The 18,011-nt window shown below is 38.9% G+C and overlaps 1 protein-coding gene across 10 annotated transcripts in view; it reads left to right on the top strand.

Moving 5' to 3' along the window:
• The window catches only part of LOC105149425 (uncharacterized), a 375,771-nt gene extending 358,148 nt beyond the window's left edge, over positions 1–17,623 (top strand). For 5 of the 10 annotated variants that reach the window (XM_087404726.1, XM_087404721.1, XM_087404720.1 and 2 more), the window contains 3 exons: positions 4,689–4,871; positions 9,560–9,601; positions 10,258–17,623. In XM_087404726.1, coding sequence (XP_087260852.1) covers positions 4,689–4,871; positions 9,560–9,601; positions 10,258–11,628 — 1,596 coding nt within the window. In that variant the 3' untranslated portion in view covers positions 11,629–17,623. The remainder of the gene's footprint in view (positions 1–4,688; positions 4,872–9,559; positions 9,602–10,257) is intronic. The other 5 variants (XM_087404727.1, XM_087404724.1, XM_087404729.1 and 2 more) reach the window with 3 other exon arrangements.
• Positions 17,624–18,011: the final 388 nt, after the last annotated feature.

The following is an 18,011-nucleotide window of genomic DNA, read 5'->3' as shown; positions in this document are numbered from 1 at the left end:
AGTCCCCGAAAGATACATAGAAAACGAAAAAAAAAAAAAAAAAAAACCAGTAGAAGGAACGAACAGATACGACGGGTTTGTTGGGAGGTGTGTGGGCCAGGCGATAAAATATCTTTGTCCACTTCCGTTGTCAAATCTGTCTCTTAATTATCGCATTCGCGCGCGATCGCGATAACGTTAGCATCAAGCACGAGAAGATTGTGTAATTTTCGCAGTCACGGAATGACATGAAGAATTGTTAGTGACGTACTCGCTCTTTCGATTCATTCAATTAAGCAGGATCTAAATTAGAAGATCGTTCCTCCGTCGTTGTCCTTCAACCGATTTTGACCTGGAAATACGTCTCTTTCGTTGTCGTTTATATTATAGCATTATTATTTCAATTAAAAGGAGAATTATTCGTATCCTTGAAAATTGGGTCGGAGATTAACGATTTGACTAACGAGTTCAATCACGGTTAATGAACGAATAATTGGTTGGATCAGGATTATTTGCAAACGTGTTTAGTGCAAAGTGCAACTGGACGACGACCGTTCCGAAGTCATTTCGTATTTGTAAACAGCGCGGGGTGGACATACCCCGTTTCCTGCAGACTCAATCATCGTGTTTTCAATCCGTGAACTTGTCTCCGGGACACGATCGTGTTCATTATCTGGGGGAAAAAAAACAGTCCGAAAAGCTAAGTAACGGCTAGAGAAAAATAAAAGCTGGAGTAAAAGAGAGAGAGAAAGAGCGAGAAAGACTTTCAGCGACGTCGCGCGGAAGATCTGCAGCCACACCCGGACACAATGGAGGAAAAGTCTCACATGGATGATTGCGGCAGACCAGCTTGTTGGCAGGGAAGTCTCATTCTCTAAAAGTGGTTTTCAATTTCCCAAGGGTGCATACCGCGTACCGACGGAATCACCTCCGTCCGAATTTGCCTCAGGGGTTACGGACCGACGTGAATCTTTTAGAAAACGAAACACGACCACGATACGGGGGGGGGGGGGGGGAATGTTTGTTTTACCAGTTCTCTCAGTTTTATTCCCTTTTTCAGATGGCCCATCGATGGTTCGACGTCTCGTGAGAAAATTTAAACTGCAGATTTTGTTTCTAGTTTTTAAATTCGGTAAAGTTTCCACATATCCTGTGACTTTAACCTACCGGAACTGACGTCAAAATATAGGCTTCCTACAATAAGCCATTATCTAAGTTTTAAATCTTACGCCATGAGAAATTGACCAAAGTCAAATGTGAGAAGAATAATCGTCGAATAATTGGTTAATTTTTTACAGTTTAAAATTTAAATCTTAGGCAATGTGGCTTATTATAGATACAACAATTATTGATGCTACATTGTGAGTTTAATATATGTTAAAAGGCATTAACTAATTTTAAGGGGACAAAATAACAAAAATGAATGATTTAATAAGAATAATCCATATTTTTAGATGTAATATCAAGAAAATTTAATTGTTTGAATTTTTGACAAAAATTTGTAATATGAGTGGATTTTATACAATCAGCTCCGAAAGGTTAAAGATATCTTTGAAATTAGTAATTCTGAAATTTAAAAAAAGACATTAGTATTATACGTATAGCTACGGCTTACTTTTGTTTGTTAAAATTCAACATCGTTATCTCAATAATAAATTACATGTTAGCATAGAAAAACTCATATGATAAAAAATGTCTCGTTATCTTGATTGGTACAAATTGTTTGTATGCTTGATAGTTCTAAAATTCTTTCGATATGAAATATTTTAATAACGTATTATGATGAGTTTCAATTAAATTTTGTAATCAACCTCGATATGCTTATACTGACGACGTCGTCAACGAAGGCCGGATTTTAAATCGCATCGTCGCGACGTGATGCACTCTTCGGAATTGATATACCATACCTGAATGTTTACCAAGTGTACGACACGAAGTTCCCAAGCACGTAAGAGTGCAGATCTATCACTGAAACCGCATACGACACGTGCGAGCTACACAAGCTCGCGCATTCTCGATCTGTACAAAACAAAATCATTGTCGCACATGTAAATATACACGCGCATGTACACTGTCACACATACACATATAAACACACATTATACAGACATATGCCAGAAAAACTGTCACGACACACCGTTATCCTGTTCCTTAAAGAAGATGCCGACGACAACAGCGAGTTCTTGAATAAGAAGACTTGAACAAGAGAACACCGTACACTTGGATGTCGCGAGAGATGGTGTAAATTAACTGATTAACTAAATCAATGTCTCTTTCGTAAATTTTTCAGGTATTGTAAAGATAGAAAGACAAGAACTACTCGGACGGGTCCTAAAAAAAAATGACCCTCCTCTTTTGCTTCATTCATAGTCTCTTGCACGCATTTCTCTGTAACTTTTTCCACTTCCTTACTATTTATATATATAATTTTATCTCTTTCTTTCTCTCTCTTTCTCTTTCTCTCTCGATCGCCTTCTCCATTTCGCAAGGGAGGCGCCGAAAGGGAAGAGCGAATGGACGCTGATGCAAAGCGGGAGAGAAAAGTGGAGCGAGAAGCCAAAGAGTCATATATCACATACATGTGTGTGTGTGTGTGTGTGTATATATATATATATATCTATATATATATATATATATATACTTATATCTTGTACATGAATGTCCACACGCAAATATAGATTATGAGAGGCAGAGACGCAAAACTAATCAACTTGGAGAGAGTGCCTCGATTATTGCAGGTGTTGCAGCAGTCAGAAACGCCAGCCGAAAGCCCGATGTCGATGGACGATGAAGTGGGACCGGTTCTCTTTCGTCCTACGCGTCCCTTTATCTACGTGCTTCCCTACGCTCTATGTTCGATTCTGATTTTTCAGTATTATTAAAATTTGCGCTTTTCTTTTAGTCACTATAGATAATGTGCTCGGTCAAATAGATATATCACTTCTCTGTCTGTCTTTCTCCTTAATGTCGATTAAATAACGAATTAGTGCCAATTAGCCCGCAGATTGACGCTGACGCCAGCTACGTCCGTTGGTCCTATCTAACGTGCTATAATTATTATTATTATTATTATTATTATTATTATCAGCAGCAGCATTATTATTGCTATTACTATTAATCGGTGATGTTTATATTCGCGTCTGTCTCGTAGAAACTTGCCTTCTGCGAGGCGTCGCGTTGTTACATGCATTTTAAAAGAGTAACGCGGTGGAAGGTCGATAAACGTGGAAAAAAAAGGAAAAATGCGTTATTTAGCTAAAATACGCATGTATTAAACAAATCTTAATTTATCGATCATTAGAAGTCCATCGTTTTGATATAAAGTGTGATTTCATGTACTAAAATGGATATTACAACGATTAATGAAAAAAAGTATTTTTTTAAAGTTTTGAGAATAATATAAATGTTTAATCGGACTTATGATCGTTATAGCCGCGTTTATCGGACGAAGAAGGTTGCGATCGCGCGTCGGATTCAAATCGTTCGCGGAATTCCACTCGCAGAAGTTTCGATGTTACTCGAAACGTATAAAGATATCTGGGTCGCGCATAAAAATTTGCAATATCTAATTTATAATATTTCTATCCTTGGCTACCTTGGAAATTCGTTCGAACGTGTTTTGCATTAGAAAGACAAGTAGAAAATTAAAATGATAAAGAAGAGAACGATATCCGTACGATAAGCGATTGAACGACGTGATAAACGGGAGCAGTTACGTAATTCGGAGATACACGTAACTAACGCGAGTAACTCGAGCGGTGTATATTTATACGCAGTGGAACGTATTGGCGGACGTATCGTCTTACGCGTGATCGCACGGCCACGCAAAAATATTGTAAATCCCGTGCGCGTGCGTGGCGCGTGTGTGCGTTACGCGTGTGTTGTCCGTGTGTGCGCGCACGTTTTCGGCTCACAAAGGACGAGAGAGAGTAGCTTGATAAACGCGATATAGCGGGTCACGCGTGAACTCGCAAGCGTGTTACACTTATACGGGGATACATATGCCACACGCATACGCACACACGTATACACGCACATACACGCACGCGCAAGAATATGTGTTCTTTCGTTTCTTTTTTTTTTTTACATAAGTCAAAAAGAATATTATCGCGACTGTCGTTTCTTGCCTTAGCCTCAACTGGTCTGTTTTTCTTTTTTTGATTTTTATCTTGCCCTCTTCCGCCTGACGATGCTTCTACATGCTTGCTGACAATACCTTCGTGCGCTTCGCTACCTGCCAATTAACGCCTGCGAAATATTGCTGACCGAAACTCGGAAAAAAAAAAAAAAAAAAACTGTATCAACGCAAATAATAAAAACCAACGTAAATAATACGCACGATCGACCGATGCCACCGCACGCATGTGCCGAAAATGTACGGAAAAATGTATATGCCACCATCGCTACGACCGCCATCGCAACGATACACACACAACAAAATATGTATAAATATGCTAACACATGAAAAACGAAAAAATGTCTCGATTGGGAAATGTCTCGGGAATGCCGAAACGGAAACGGATGTGGTCGACGCACGGCAACGTACGGAAAAACTGTGTATGCGGCTGTAAAAACCTGAAATCTGTGTACACGTATAAAAATTATTAAAAAAAAAAAAAAAAAAACGTGAAATCGGAAAAACCGAACGAACGTGTGAAAATGAAAAAAAAAAAATAATTGCGAAACGAAACGATACGAAAAAAACGCAGACGGCGACGATGCCGACGAACGTGACGGGAATGAGTACGTTGGCTGGCGGAGTATCAGGAGTGCCGGCAGCTGCGATGCCCGGAGGACTTCAGAGCGCCGGTATGGCGAGCATCGAGCTCGGCAAGAAGCGGATGCGCGACTCCAATGATGATCTGCTAATGGTACCACGGCTTATGCATGGAGTACACTTTCCTTTTTTTCGTAGCTGGACTCTGGCAAAGTAGCCTCGACGTCTATTTTCGCGGCTGTTTTCGCGCAAGAACCTTCGACACGTGCATACCGTTTTCCAAATTTTTGTAATGTAAAAGAAAATATCGGAGAAGTAAGAAATTTACAATACAACAAAATAATGTTAACGATATTTTGAATGCGTATTCACGTGATACGTGAACGTTAGAAAAAATTTATATATTGGCTATGACATTGGCTATGTTTATCATTAGTCGCTAGTTTATCATTAGTTTATCTAGTCGCGATATTGACAAATTTTCAACATCGTTAATCAGGAATGCAAGAAATTAATCCCTGGCAGTATCATATAATCTTGTAGAATTTCCAACTGGTGTTTGCTCGTACTTGCTGATAGTTGTACTCGATTCACGAAACTTTGCAAATGGACAGGTTTAGACGGACATTCTATGTCGTAAATGTAATCGACCTTGCTTCTGCCAGGCTCGTGCTACAAGCTACGGAGTTTGTGTGGTAAAAGTTTAGGCGGCCGCGACGAAACGGTTCCAGGCCATTTTCCAGAGATTCCACGTAGTCGTATCTTTAAGTTATGAGTACAGTTATTGCGATTGTGAATACACTGCCGAGCGCGCTTAGAGCTCTAGCTCCTGTCTTCCATTTTTTATTTCTAACAAGAGTCCCGCTGTTTCTCTATCGAATAGAAAGAAAAAACGGAAACGTTTCGGTGAAACCTTACAGCCGACAGCGTGTAAGCTTAACGATACGAGATGTCGCGTTTCTGCCAACGTGGTGTTGTGATTGAAGCGTACTAGAATACCGATAACATCATATACGGCGCCATAACTGAAACCTCTATGAGCCTTGTATATGGCATCATTATTGAAACCTCTCTAATGTCGGTATCATCCTGTAGAATATTACTGTAGAAACCTTCACGATATTGTCACGTAAGGCGCGATCACGATTGAAACCTTTGTGCTGTAACGCGATAAATAATCGCGATAACGAAAAAAGAATTTGTTTGAAAACAAGTCTATAATATTAACAAAACGTCACTTATGACTACGCGAGTGAACTTCTTTTTGGTTAAAAAGATTTTCCCAAACTTACTTAGTACAAGTCGGCACGAAAGGATTTGCAAGATATAAAAATTGTAACATTCCATTCTACTGTGACGCTTATATTTCAAATGTTTAGTCTCGTATCGTTCTCGGGTTGTATACGATATCGCATCGATTTCTGTTCAAAGATAATCACGTAAAAGATTCTAGAAACTATCTTTTTTTTTTTCTCTTAGTTTCGCTTTCCACTGTCGTTCGTTGCAATGTTGTTCGTATCAGAGCTTACGCCTCGTAATGTATTTATAGATCGCTTACTACTTTTTTTTTTAATCGTTAGCCACGTATTTATATTGTTACGAATATTAAAGAGATCCCTTTCTGTAGGGGGTGCACGAAGTGCATATTCCATCAAAGTTTTATCCATGCGGAGGAACATTAAGCGTGGCTAGCGAGTATATGATTTAACATACATTTATCCCTTGGCGATTCCTCGACCAATGAAATTAGCGGATCCACGATCGCGTGAAAGGACTACACTTTTCATCACGATTGTCATCCGCTCGTTGGTCGCGCTTACATTTCGAGACACGCACGCACTGTTGAAACACTTAAGGAAAATTTCAGTTAGATTGCAAATGATATACTTGAAAATACGTCTATCTTTAATCCTTTAATGTTTGACAAAAATTATATGATCGCGATGTGCGTTATCTCTCTTTCTATTTCCTTATTATATTTTATGCGAGTGCGTGAATAGTGGCTTTCTTATTATATTAATATACTCTTTGTATCGTGGATAATTGATTACTTGTTTTAACAAAATATTTGTCCGAGACATTTAACCACCAGAATTATATTGGTATTTGAAAAAAAAAATGAAGCAACGATTGATATGATTTGCAATGAAAAAAATGAATTAAAAAGTTTTGAAAGGAGTAAGTAAAGAACTGGAGATCACTCAACGTTAAAGGATTAATAAAATGGAAAAGAACTCTTGTGAATGTGAAGGAATCGCGAATATCGATGCGGAAGTGCGCACGTGTTTTGATGCGAGCTCGGTAAGGAAACCGTCGACTCTAATCTCCGTATGTCAGGACCCCCTCACGAAACGAAACGGAAAAAGAGAATAAAGAGGGCGAGTCGTGAGGCCCTAAAGGCTCGCACTTTCGCGGTATGCTACGAATCCTGCATACCGCGGTGCTGCGTCTACGGAGCGTTAGATCTGTGTAAATTCTGAGCTTGCGCCGATGATGCATGTTGTGCTTAAGCGACTATCGAGGTGATGGTGGACGTAACGTCATCCCCTCGACGCTCTGGACGATGACCGAAGTTTTGGCAGTTCTTGTCGCGGAGGATCGTCGAGCGGGCCGTCATCGCCGTGACGCGTTTCGAAATTTGCCGTCCGCGTGACGGCTTCCCTAGTCTTCGTTAGAGTCATGTCGAGTCTGCTAAAGAGCACTGTAGATCGCTTACATACACTCGCTACTTTTTTTAATACTACTCTTTCTTTTACTTCTTTATATATATATATATATATATATATAATCACATACGTATCTCGCTCTTTCTCTCTATCTCTCCGTCGCTAATACTGTCAATCAGCATCTAAAGCGCGATCGACAGATTTGTTTCGGGTTTGAAACGTAATTTATCCATATGCAACTTTCTAACTTCGTGCTCCAGGACGAAAATGGATTTTCGCTGTACAAATAGAGGCTTCCTTCAGAAAGCGCGCATAACTTCTCGGTATTTTCGGTACGCGAGTTTTCAATACGCGAAGAGAAAGAAGAAGTGCCTGCATAGAATCCATATAAATTCATAAGAATGCAAACTCTTGTTGCAGAAATGTATCAATATTTCAAAACAAAAATTTTGAAACGCGATAACACTGAGACAGTCAAATGCGAATGCATTTTCGCTGTACGCATACAAAATGTATTATACGATATGAGAATTACGGATCTTTGATGAATTTGAAAGTTTTCTGTAGTACAAAAAGATAACGAAATATTTTTTTTAGCAAACTTTAAATGAATGTTTTCATGTGAGTTATATACGTCATAATTGGATAGAAATACTCAATTTTTAAAAGTTATGTCAAATTTTGATTAGCGCTTAGACGGTTCTAAATTTATTTAAGAAAGCAATGCTATATTTTACTTTGTAAAACGTATTAATCGTATTAATTTTAAAGCGCATTAATTCTAAAGCGCTTTTGTTTTTACGGTATTTTTAATACGGAGAAACAAAAAATTTGGTGAAAACTTTTGCTGGTGAAAACTTAAAACGCAATATATTTTCGGCAGGCTTAGTAGACAGCAACATTCGATACGAATGATAAAGAATTGAAAGGCGCGTTGCCTTTTGCGTGACCAGCTGATTGCATTCTTAAGCAATGAAAAACGCAGTGTGACTCGCTTTCGCGCACACGCTTACTGGCGACGTTCGCAATTACGAATTTATTTTGTTGCGTTAGTCGTGAACGCATCGAAGGCGATCAAAGGCGATCAAAGGAGCGAGTTCGGAGTCGTTCACACGCATAGTCGCGGTTTTTGAAAATGATATCCGTGCGTCGTTACGACTCCGAGTGTTTCGTTGGTGAGCAAACCGCGGGAACACGTGTTAACACGCATATACATATATGTATGTATCTGTGCCGCTGTGACAACTATGTTTCACCCCGGCCACTTTACTATAAGTCAGCTTCTGAGCTTTTGCATCTCGTCTACCGCAGCTTCTAACTCGAACGTGTTTTACACCTCGATAGAGATTTTGATTTGGCTTTCCCCTCTTTGTTGCGCACGCGTCTGTTTCGCGCAGGTGACTTACCAAAGTGCTCGCTCACCAAGTATCACCGCAAGCCTATATCAGCTTTCGTGAATCCGTGTTGTGCAACTTTCGCATCGCGTCGGTATCGCGAAGCCTTTTGTTCTCCGAGCCAAGCCCAACTGCGCCTTTTATATTAATATCTCTCTTGTCGATCTTGCTCTTTCTTTTTCTCTTTTTCTCTTCTATCTTTCTCTTTATATCTTTCTCTTCAGTCTCTCCGTTTTGCTCGCAAAGGAGGAAAGATTCATTTGTCTTCACATTTATCTCGCGAAAATGAACGAAAAGCTTTCAGATCGGACATTAGCATCGACAACTTTGTTACTGCGCGATTCCTGCTTCTTCGCTCTCGCAATATTCTTAATAGGAAGGCGACAGTGCAGTTTTCCGATCGGTATTTTGATCGTTTATTAATATAAGGCGACGGTCTCTCTTTAATCGAGCCGCGCAACGGTCCTCGATACTAACAATGGCTGGTTTTTCTGACACGCTCCCAATAGTAGAAACAGAGGAAAAGTGTAAAAGAAAGAAAGAAAGAAAGAACGAACGAAACATTTTGCAGTTATCCAACAACGAAACGTCGTCGTTTGGGAACGTCGCCGCAAGCTGCGTCATCGGCACAACTTTTACACACTACCACAGTCCAACACCCTTCTCTACCGCGCCACCGTCTACCCTCCCCCATTTCTTTGAGACACGACCCTCTCTCGTTTCCCGTCTCGAAAATCCAATTATACAGACGCAACGCGCCTCGTCCTCGAAATTAGTTGAAACCGATCCTGTCTTTGTTGCAGATGGACATGAAGTCTGTCGGGTCGTTCTACTACGAGAACTTTGTAAGTGCAGAACCTAAACATTGAATCATAATTCATATGATCCATTTCTTCGTGCGTATCATTCCATTTATACTCGCGATTAATATTCATCTCTTTCCATCCAGGAGATATTTATTTCTTACAGCAAGATATAAAAATTCTATTGACAAAATTCTTTTTGAATTATCATTAAATTTGCAAGCTTATCTTAATCTTAAAATGGAGCATTATCGATTTAACGAGATAGCAGCGATCGTTTCTTTCTAAAACAGTGATGATATTGCTGAAAGGTAGATATGATTCCTTCCGGCTGCGGTATATGCGATTAATTGCTGTTTTGCAAAGAAGACAAAAAATCAGAATCATCATTGTAACAATACATCGATATCAATTCATTTTAAAATACCATTTATTACAAATTACGATTGAATTTGATTGGAATTTGACGAAAGAGGTTAGTCTTTTGACCGCCTCGTCGTGGAAAATGTCAAACCCGACACAGTCCCCTGCACAGCTGGATCAAGAAAACTCATGAGCACGCAAAAGAGAACAATATATCGTATCCCCGGCCGAAACGGAGTCGAGGCTTTCATGGAGGAAGCTTCCGCTCGAATGGCCACGTTGCTCGCGTCACAAACTCATTCTAATCATGAATCTCTTTGCAATTCTTTTTGCAGGCCTTCCCAGGGATGGTTCCGTATAAACGACCGGCGGCCGACAAGTCCGGCGTGCCGGTCTATCAGCCTACCGGTGCGACGACCTATCAACAGTTAATGCAGCTGCAGCAGCCCTTCGTGCCTGTGTCATGTGAGTACACTGGAACACCACCCCTACCCACTCAAACCTCTAACCAATCGGTCGTGCAACCCCCGAACGTGCAAAGCAACCACCACGCGATAGTGGTGCAATCCTCCTCCTCCCAGGGAGCCGCTGGCGCAACAGTCAATAACTGCGCTGACGCCAACAATGGCGTGCTGATGGATCCCAACAATCCGCCGCCGCCACCTCCGACCGCTGACAATAACAGTAACAATAGTAACGGCAATAACAAGCAACCGATTACCACGCAGAATCATGATGAAAATTCGCGTAACTCCCCCGAATTGAATCATTCGAGTCCGTCGTCTCTGCAGCAGCAACAACAACAGCAACAGCAGCAGCAGGTATCTCAACAACAACACCAACACCAACAGCAACAACAACAAATCAACCAGTTGGCGCTATCACCAGCGATGAGTCCATTGACTTCTATGGCCAGCCTGACCTCAATGCCTGGTATGGTGAACATGGCCTCGATGGCTTCTATGGCCTCCATGGCAAATATGTCATCGATAACGAACATCACTTCAATGGGCAATTATAACGCTGCTTCTAATATGGCGAGCCTAAATATGCTCAACAGTCTCGGAATGGCCTCTGGATTACCAGCTCCTCTCGATCCAGCGACTCTCGCCAAAGAGGTCGCCCAGAAAAACTATGCTAAAGCCCTTAAGCTCTCGCAGGTCTCGCAGTCTTACGGCATTGGTCAGCTCGCACTTAATTACACTGGCGTCGCTCTGAATAAACAAAATCTCATGAATCCCGCCGCGGCGGCCGCCGGGAATCCCGCGGTGGCAGCAGCCAATCTGCAAGCCACCGCGGCGACTCCCAGACCTGTCATCCCGAGTCTGGCCGGTATCCCGAGTGCCTTGACCTCACCGCTGTCCGCGGGTATCTTGGCGTACTCCAGACCGCCACCCACAGCGACCCCCCTAAATCCATATTCTCTGATCAGGCAGCAGATCTTGCCGAATCCATATGTTCAGTCGATACCCGGTGCTGCGACCGTACAAACCAATCCCTACGTCCAGAATCCATACGCTGTTCTACCTGCAGTGGCCAGTGTACCCGGAGTAGCGGCAGGCGTCGCGGCCGCGGCTGCGGCCGCAGGTGTACCGCAGATACCGCAGATAGGCAACCCGGCGACAATAGCGGCGCAGCCGCAGGTAGCGATCCCCGTCAGTTCTGGGGTGATCATGCAACCGTACAAGAAGATGAAGACATCGTAAAGACACCTTATCTACCGGCTCGGGAAGACTCGTCTCTTCTCACAAAAGTGCCGTTCCTTCCTTCGGGCACCTTCCACTCTCTCCCTCGCGACGAACGAACGAACGATTCCGCGAAAGTCACTGCGGATGATGATTGCTGCTACCGATGATCGCGGTAGTGATATTTTAGATAATTCTAGAGTACCTTTACGATTAGTATTCAATTGCGAGGATGAAGGATGAATTGTAAAAATTATTACGTTTCTGAACTTTCGCAATTGTATTTTTGTAGTTTTGTAGTTTCAGTCCGAAATGAGAAAACGCGTTTAGAAATAGTAGCGTTTGTGGAAGTAAAAAAATAAAATAAAATAAAATTGAGCTAAATGGATATTTGATACATTAGTTTACAATAATTACAATAATGCCCAGTGCGAATTAGTTCTAGAATGTTATACTTTTCGGCATAAATTACATAGTGAAGATTAGTGAACTTCTTGTCATGTATATGTTGTTATTTGATTTTTCTATATTTTGCTGATAAAAGTGTATTAAAGAGAAAAGAGAAAGAAAGATAGAATATAATTAATATATATATATATACATATATATATATATATATATATACACATTCTTTATACTATATACAAAATATAATACGAATTGCAATTTATTAGCTTTAATTTTATTCGATATTAAAAAAATTACGCGTATTTAAATCTTTGACTACATCGATGAAACAGAAAAATAAAAGTGCAGTCCTAAGATATTAACCTTCATCGCCGATGCTAAAAAAGCGAGAAATCGATCTTCGTTCGCGAGAGGGATGGAATATTCAGTTAAGCGATTGCGAGACGAGAGATGCTGATATACAAAAACAAGTTCCGAAAATAGATTCATTTTCTAGTCAGACATTGTCGGTGAACAGTGCCTTATTGACCTGATTCCATTTGGAGCGTTATAAGCGTACAATTGAGAAGAGAACGGTAAAGGAAGTACGGGATTTTTTCCCATCATATTACCTGCTTGCATGACTGAGAGAGACGTGACTACCGTTCCGATCTTATTTCTGTCGAAATAAACTTAAATTTAATTTCGACTTTAATATTTTAACTGGATGTTTTAACTGGAAATTTTGACTTGCCGATAAAGATTGCATTCGAGAGAAGACGAGAGAGTTTACGATTATGCGTGGCCGAAGTCACGAATTACATTAATCATCTATTTTATTATTTGATCTTTTTTTTTTAGAGTAATAGCGATTTGCGATATACTTTATAGAGATAGTTTTTAATTATGCCGATAATTAGCGTTGTTTTACTGCAGAGAACTATTGAAAATGTTATGTGTCGTTACGTGGCTCCGTTTTATTCTTTTAATAGGCTAAATTGTAAATAAGTCAATTTCCGCCGTAAAAAAAAAAAACGGCGTCGCAATATTTTTATTTCGAAATTACATAAATTTTTGTGTTATAGCTATTCGTCCAAATTTTAACGTCTAACGTCCGGAACAAAGAAAAAAAAAAACGACGCTCGGCCTATGTCACGTTATATGCGATACTTGCCGTTAAGTCCGTAGTGTTAATTAGCATTCGTGCGTTTAGAGTTATTGAAATAATTATTATCCAAAGTTGGATTATTTTACTAGAGCACACGATTCGCTTATTTATATATTATAATAATATGTTCAAAATTTTATTTTGTTTGTTCATTTCGAAAGAAAGTTAAATAATGTTAAATGAAAAGAATTCGCACAATATTGATTTTAACATTTTAGTATCATGTGCATTCAAAAAACTGTTTTTTTTTTTTCGTTATCACATGATATATTTTGAATTATACGAGGCTTATGCGTGATATTTGTTAATATTTAAAAAAAATTGTTTTAACATTTTTATTGACTTAATCTGTCTTTTTTAAAATTTAGTTATAAGAATACATATTATGTCTACATATAGCGACGTATATATATTTCCTAAAAACACCTTGCACATCGACGATAAATTCGACTGGAAGATGCGACGCTTCCGGTAGGCCCTTAGTTGTCATGTAATGTGCGTATAGAATTTAGAATAGTTATTTGTTTTATACTTAGCGTATCTTTAGCATAAGCGTGCTCGAACACAACGTACTCTTCTGTCCTGACGGATTCAATTCGGGGGAGTCTGTTGAACATAATGAACTTCGTCAATTGCGACCTACGAGCTTATGCATTTAGCCGAATGAGAAAAGTACAGAAAATAATGGAGAAAGAGAAAGAGAAACAGCGGATCCGTGTGATATGCGGATGTATTTACGTGAAATTGAAGGGAGACCGAGGAGGGAGAGTAAAAAAAATGATTGGTCCAACCTTGAAGGCGGTGAGACGGGAAGAGAAACGTCTCGTCGATTGCCACTCTCGAGGGTGGGAAGAAAAAACGAGTTCACATGCGCATCGTGGTACACGACCGCACAAACATTACACTTAAGACACTCACACGACTTACATGATAGACACATTGCGTATATTTTTATTAATTCGCGCGTATAACGGTAAGAGAGGAAAGCGGTTATGCGATGCTAACTGAGAGAGCGGAATTTCTATGTGAAAAAATACAAAGAAATGTATTCATACTAACATCTACTTTCTTCTCTTCCGTATGTCCGCATTCACGCGTTTGCCAGTGATTTGAAAGTTTGTTAAGTCCAAATGTATAGTTATAATAAACATACATACATATGTATATGTATATGTATGTATACATGCGTTTGTAAATAATTTTTTTTAAAACAGAACGAAATTGGAAGATATTTGTTGTATATGTTAAAATTATATGCATATATATATATATATATATATATATATATTGTGTACATGTATGATATATTTAATATCTTGACATTAAATTATCTATGATATTAAGATATCATATATTTAATATATATTTAATATATGATATCTTATACACTGTTATATACAGGGTTGGCCATATTCGACGGAAAGATCTGGCAACACTGTAACTTTTGACAGAGATGTTAGATCGAATAACGACGTTTCCCATGATTGAAAAAAAAAATATCTTTCCGTCGAATATGGCCAACCCTGTATATATATATATATATATATATATATATATTAAATATATAATTATGTATTGTACATACACATACATATATGTATGGAGAGAACATTCACTGGCATGTTTAGTGGAGAAGAAACGAAATGGCCGGTCGTATCATAATTTTCATGAAAAAAACCGAGTGAACGAATTGTGCAGCGGTAGAAATTTGTGTACACGAAAACGTGAAAGAACAGAGCAAGGTGAGGTATTTCCCAGAATCCCGGCACGTATGCAAGTGAAATACTTTTAACGCTTCGTGCGCGAAAAGTTCACGATATACGTATCTTAAATCTCTCTCGTAAAAGTTTAGTTTTAATCCTGGTCCTGGTCGTGACGTAGCAAATTGTAATTGCTAAGAAATTTTATTCGGATTACAATGTCGTATGTCTCCTCTTGGTTTAAAAAAAGCTCAAGAGGATATGAATGGAGAATAAGGTACATTACCTCACAATTCCTTTGATTCTTTCGCGGTATTAGAAACAACTTCTTCCAAGGGATCATGAAATATCATCTATTCAGAAAACGCACAAGATTGTAGAATGAGATTGTCTTATAATAATTTTAGAATAGATTTTTAATTAATAATAATGAATTGTAAAACAATTTAAGCCGTACATTTATACGGACTGCACATAATTTAAAGAGCAACACACAAAACACCCTTTTATAGATTTCAGAGAAAGATATCTCTCGTTCGCCTACTGATTTAATGTTATTGCCTATCTTATAAATTTTTTTTACTTTATATATAATTGTATAAATGATGAACATAGTATAATTTGACGATTTGAATAATATTTTATAAATATCTCTTCCACGATGTAAACTGTAATTGTCCTTCTTTTGAAATGGCGAATCTACATATTTTTTAAACATTCGTAAGTTATACATTTATAATCGACGAAGTATTCTATAATTAACATTTACAATGTTATATTTTATTTTTCCTTGAGAATAATAGATTTTTACTAAGATTTGCAAGTAGGTAATGGTTCTCGCTTTAGAATCAGAATTGAGAATTCTCAAGGGTATCATGGGGTCTTCCATAACGAACGCCACGAGAACGCTCTTCGAGCGCCGTTTTATATTAGTGACTAAGGGAATTTATTGAGACACCTGTCCCGGAGGGAAGAAATTGTTTCTATCTTTACGATAAACGCGCGTGCGGCGGTCCTATGTGATAATATGTAATTGTATTACACTTATACATATGTACACACGTACACGCACACACTGTTCTCGCATGCGCGTGGCACTGGAGTATAATAAGATTAGCCCTTTCAGTGCCTTGTATGGCGTTAACATGCAATTCACGATCAGTACTTATGATACTATGATTATCATACACGTGACGTCATTGGCGCTAAAGGGCCTCGAGAAGATAACGATATATAATACGTTAATCCATAAGCAAAGTTCTAACTTGGACAAGCCGAGGATTTGGCGATAACGCGCGATAAAGTTCCGATTCCGTAACGACAACTCCATAAGGTACAAGAATAGTGAGAGAGTCGATAGGATCGAGCCTGAAATATTGATCACGGACCGACACTTTTAGGGTTCCTGAACTTGATGTCTACAAATTATATACGTACATTATCGAAAGGGTGGCTGATTTTTTTTTTTTAAATTCACACCGAAAACCCGGAATCGCGTTCTGGGCTCGACGCGATTCAGTCCAAGCGATCGATCAGTCGTCGCCGTTGTTGCATCAGATGTAGCGAAATGTTTCCTTAGAACTGTGATTGTTTTATCGCAAAGCTACTACGTACTTCCATGAGAGGAATGTTCATTATATTTTACTAGACGAGAGTGTATTCTTTTAAAGGATATGTATTAATGTAGGATGTCTTGTACACGGATAATGAAGAAGTAGGAGACGCAATCCCGTGTTCTCGGTGTGACATCGGCAAAACAGCGGAAGTGCCTTCCCCTTGCACTCTATACACCATTGCACACAGAGAAACACGTATACAACAAATGCCTACATTATTTAAACACGCGACGCAGGAACGAAGCATTACGATAAAGAAGAAAAAAGTGAAACTTACACAATATATAATTATATTTATATACCCTTATTAAGATAAATCATATATATATATACATATACATACACACACACACACACACACACACACACACACACACACACACACACACACACAGACACGTACATATTATCGTTGTTGCATATATAAGTTAACGCAATGCAACGAAAGGAAAGGAAATAAGGACATATTCCACAAGGTAACTAATTACACATACAAAAAACTCTTTTTGTGGACTATGTATCTGTATATATACATAACCACAGGTATACACATACACACATGTTCGAATACACTACTATGATGAGAAAGAGGAAAACGTTTTACGACTATAACTATACACGCATCAGATAGTATTTATTATTGTGTACTGTACTGTCTCTTATAATTCTTCTCATTGTACATTATTATACATATACGTATGTAAAACATATATATATATATATACACACATACCAGAGCTCACACATATGTAATATCGATATGTCGAGAGTACATTACGCACGATCTCGGGAATGTAGATACAAAAAGTCCGCGCGCATCTTCAGTAATTGTACGCGCGCGTGAATCTACTTGACAATGAATCTGTCCGAATTCTTTCGTTCGTAATTACCATAGTGTTGTGTGTACTCGCGCGTCTATGTGTGTGCGCTGATGCGATCGGGATTTTAACATCGTCCTCGTGCGAGGCACGACGAAAAGTGATGAAACGCGACAGCTTGCGCCGACTCGAGATAGAGAGATGTAGTCGATCTCGTCAGTCTCGAATGCGTTTTTTTGCGCGTGCACGCTCACGGGGTTTGTCAAGGAGTCAGCCAGTATTTGTAATAATAATGCTTGAGAAATGCATGAATATTTGTTTTATTAATGCTTCTTCTTATTTCATCTCTTTCTATGATAAAAAGAAAAAAAAAAATGAAACAGAACTTCCCGAGACTCGCTAATCCCTTGTAATATTTATATTTATACATATATATATATTATATATATACTTGTGTATTATTCGATATTGCGCCCATTATTGCTCACAATCTTAGCCTCGCTTCCTGCTTCCCTTGTTTTTAATCTCCCCTTATTCGGAATCTATTCGACTCAGTGCTTGTATCGTAATCACTTTCTCTTTAACTTTTTATTTAAATTTTTATTATTATTTTTCTTTGATGTTACATATCATATTGTTTGCGCGTACCGCTGCGATCGGTGCAACGTCATGCCGATCGCAATTTCTCGCAGATCAATTTATTATGTTAATTTAT

Source organism: Acromyrmex echinatior, chromosome 3 (genome assembly GCF_024713525.1).
Source record: "Acromyrmex echinatior isolate Ae372 chromosome 3, ASM2471352v2, whole genome shotgun sequence".
NCBI lineage: Eukaryota > Metazoa > Arthropoda > Insecta > Hymenoptera > Formicidae > Acromyrmex > Acromyrmex echinatior.
The sequence above is the reverse complement of the archived record's forward strand: the minus strand, read 5'-3'. Positions and strand labels throughout refer to the sequence as shown.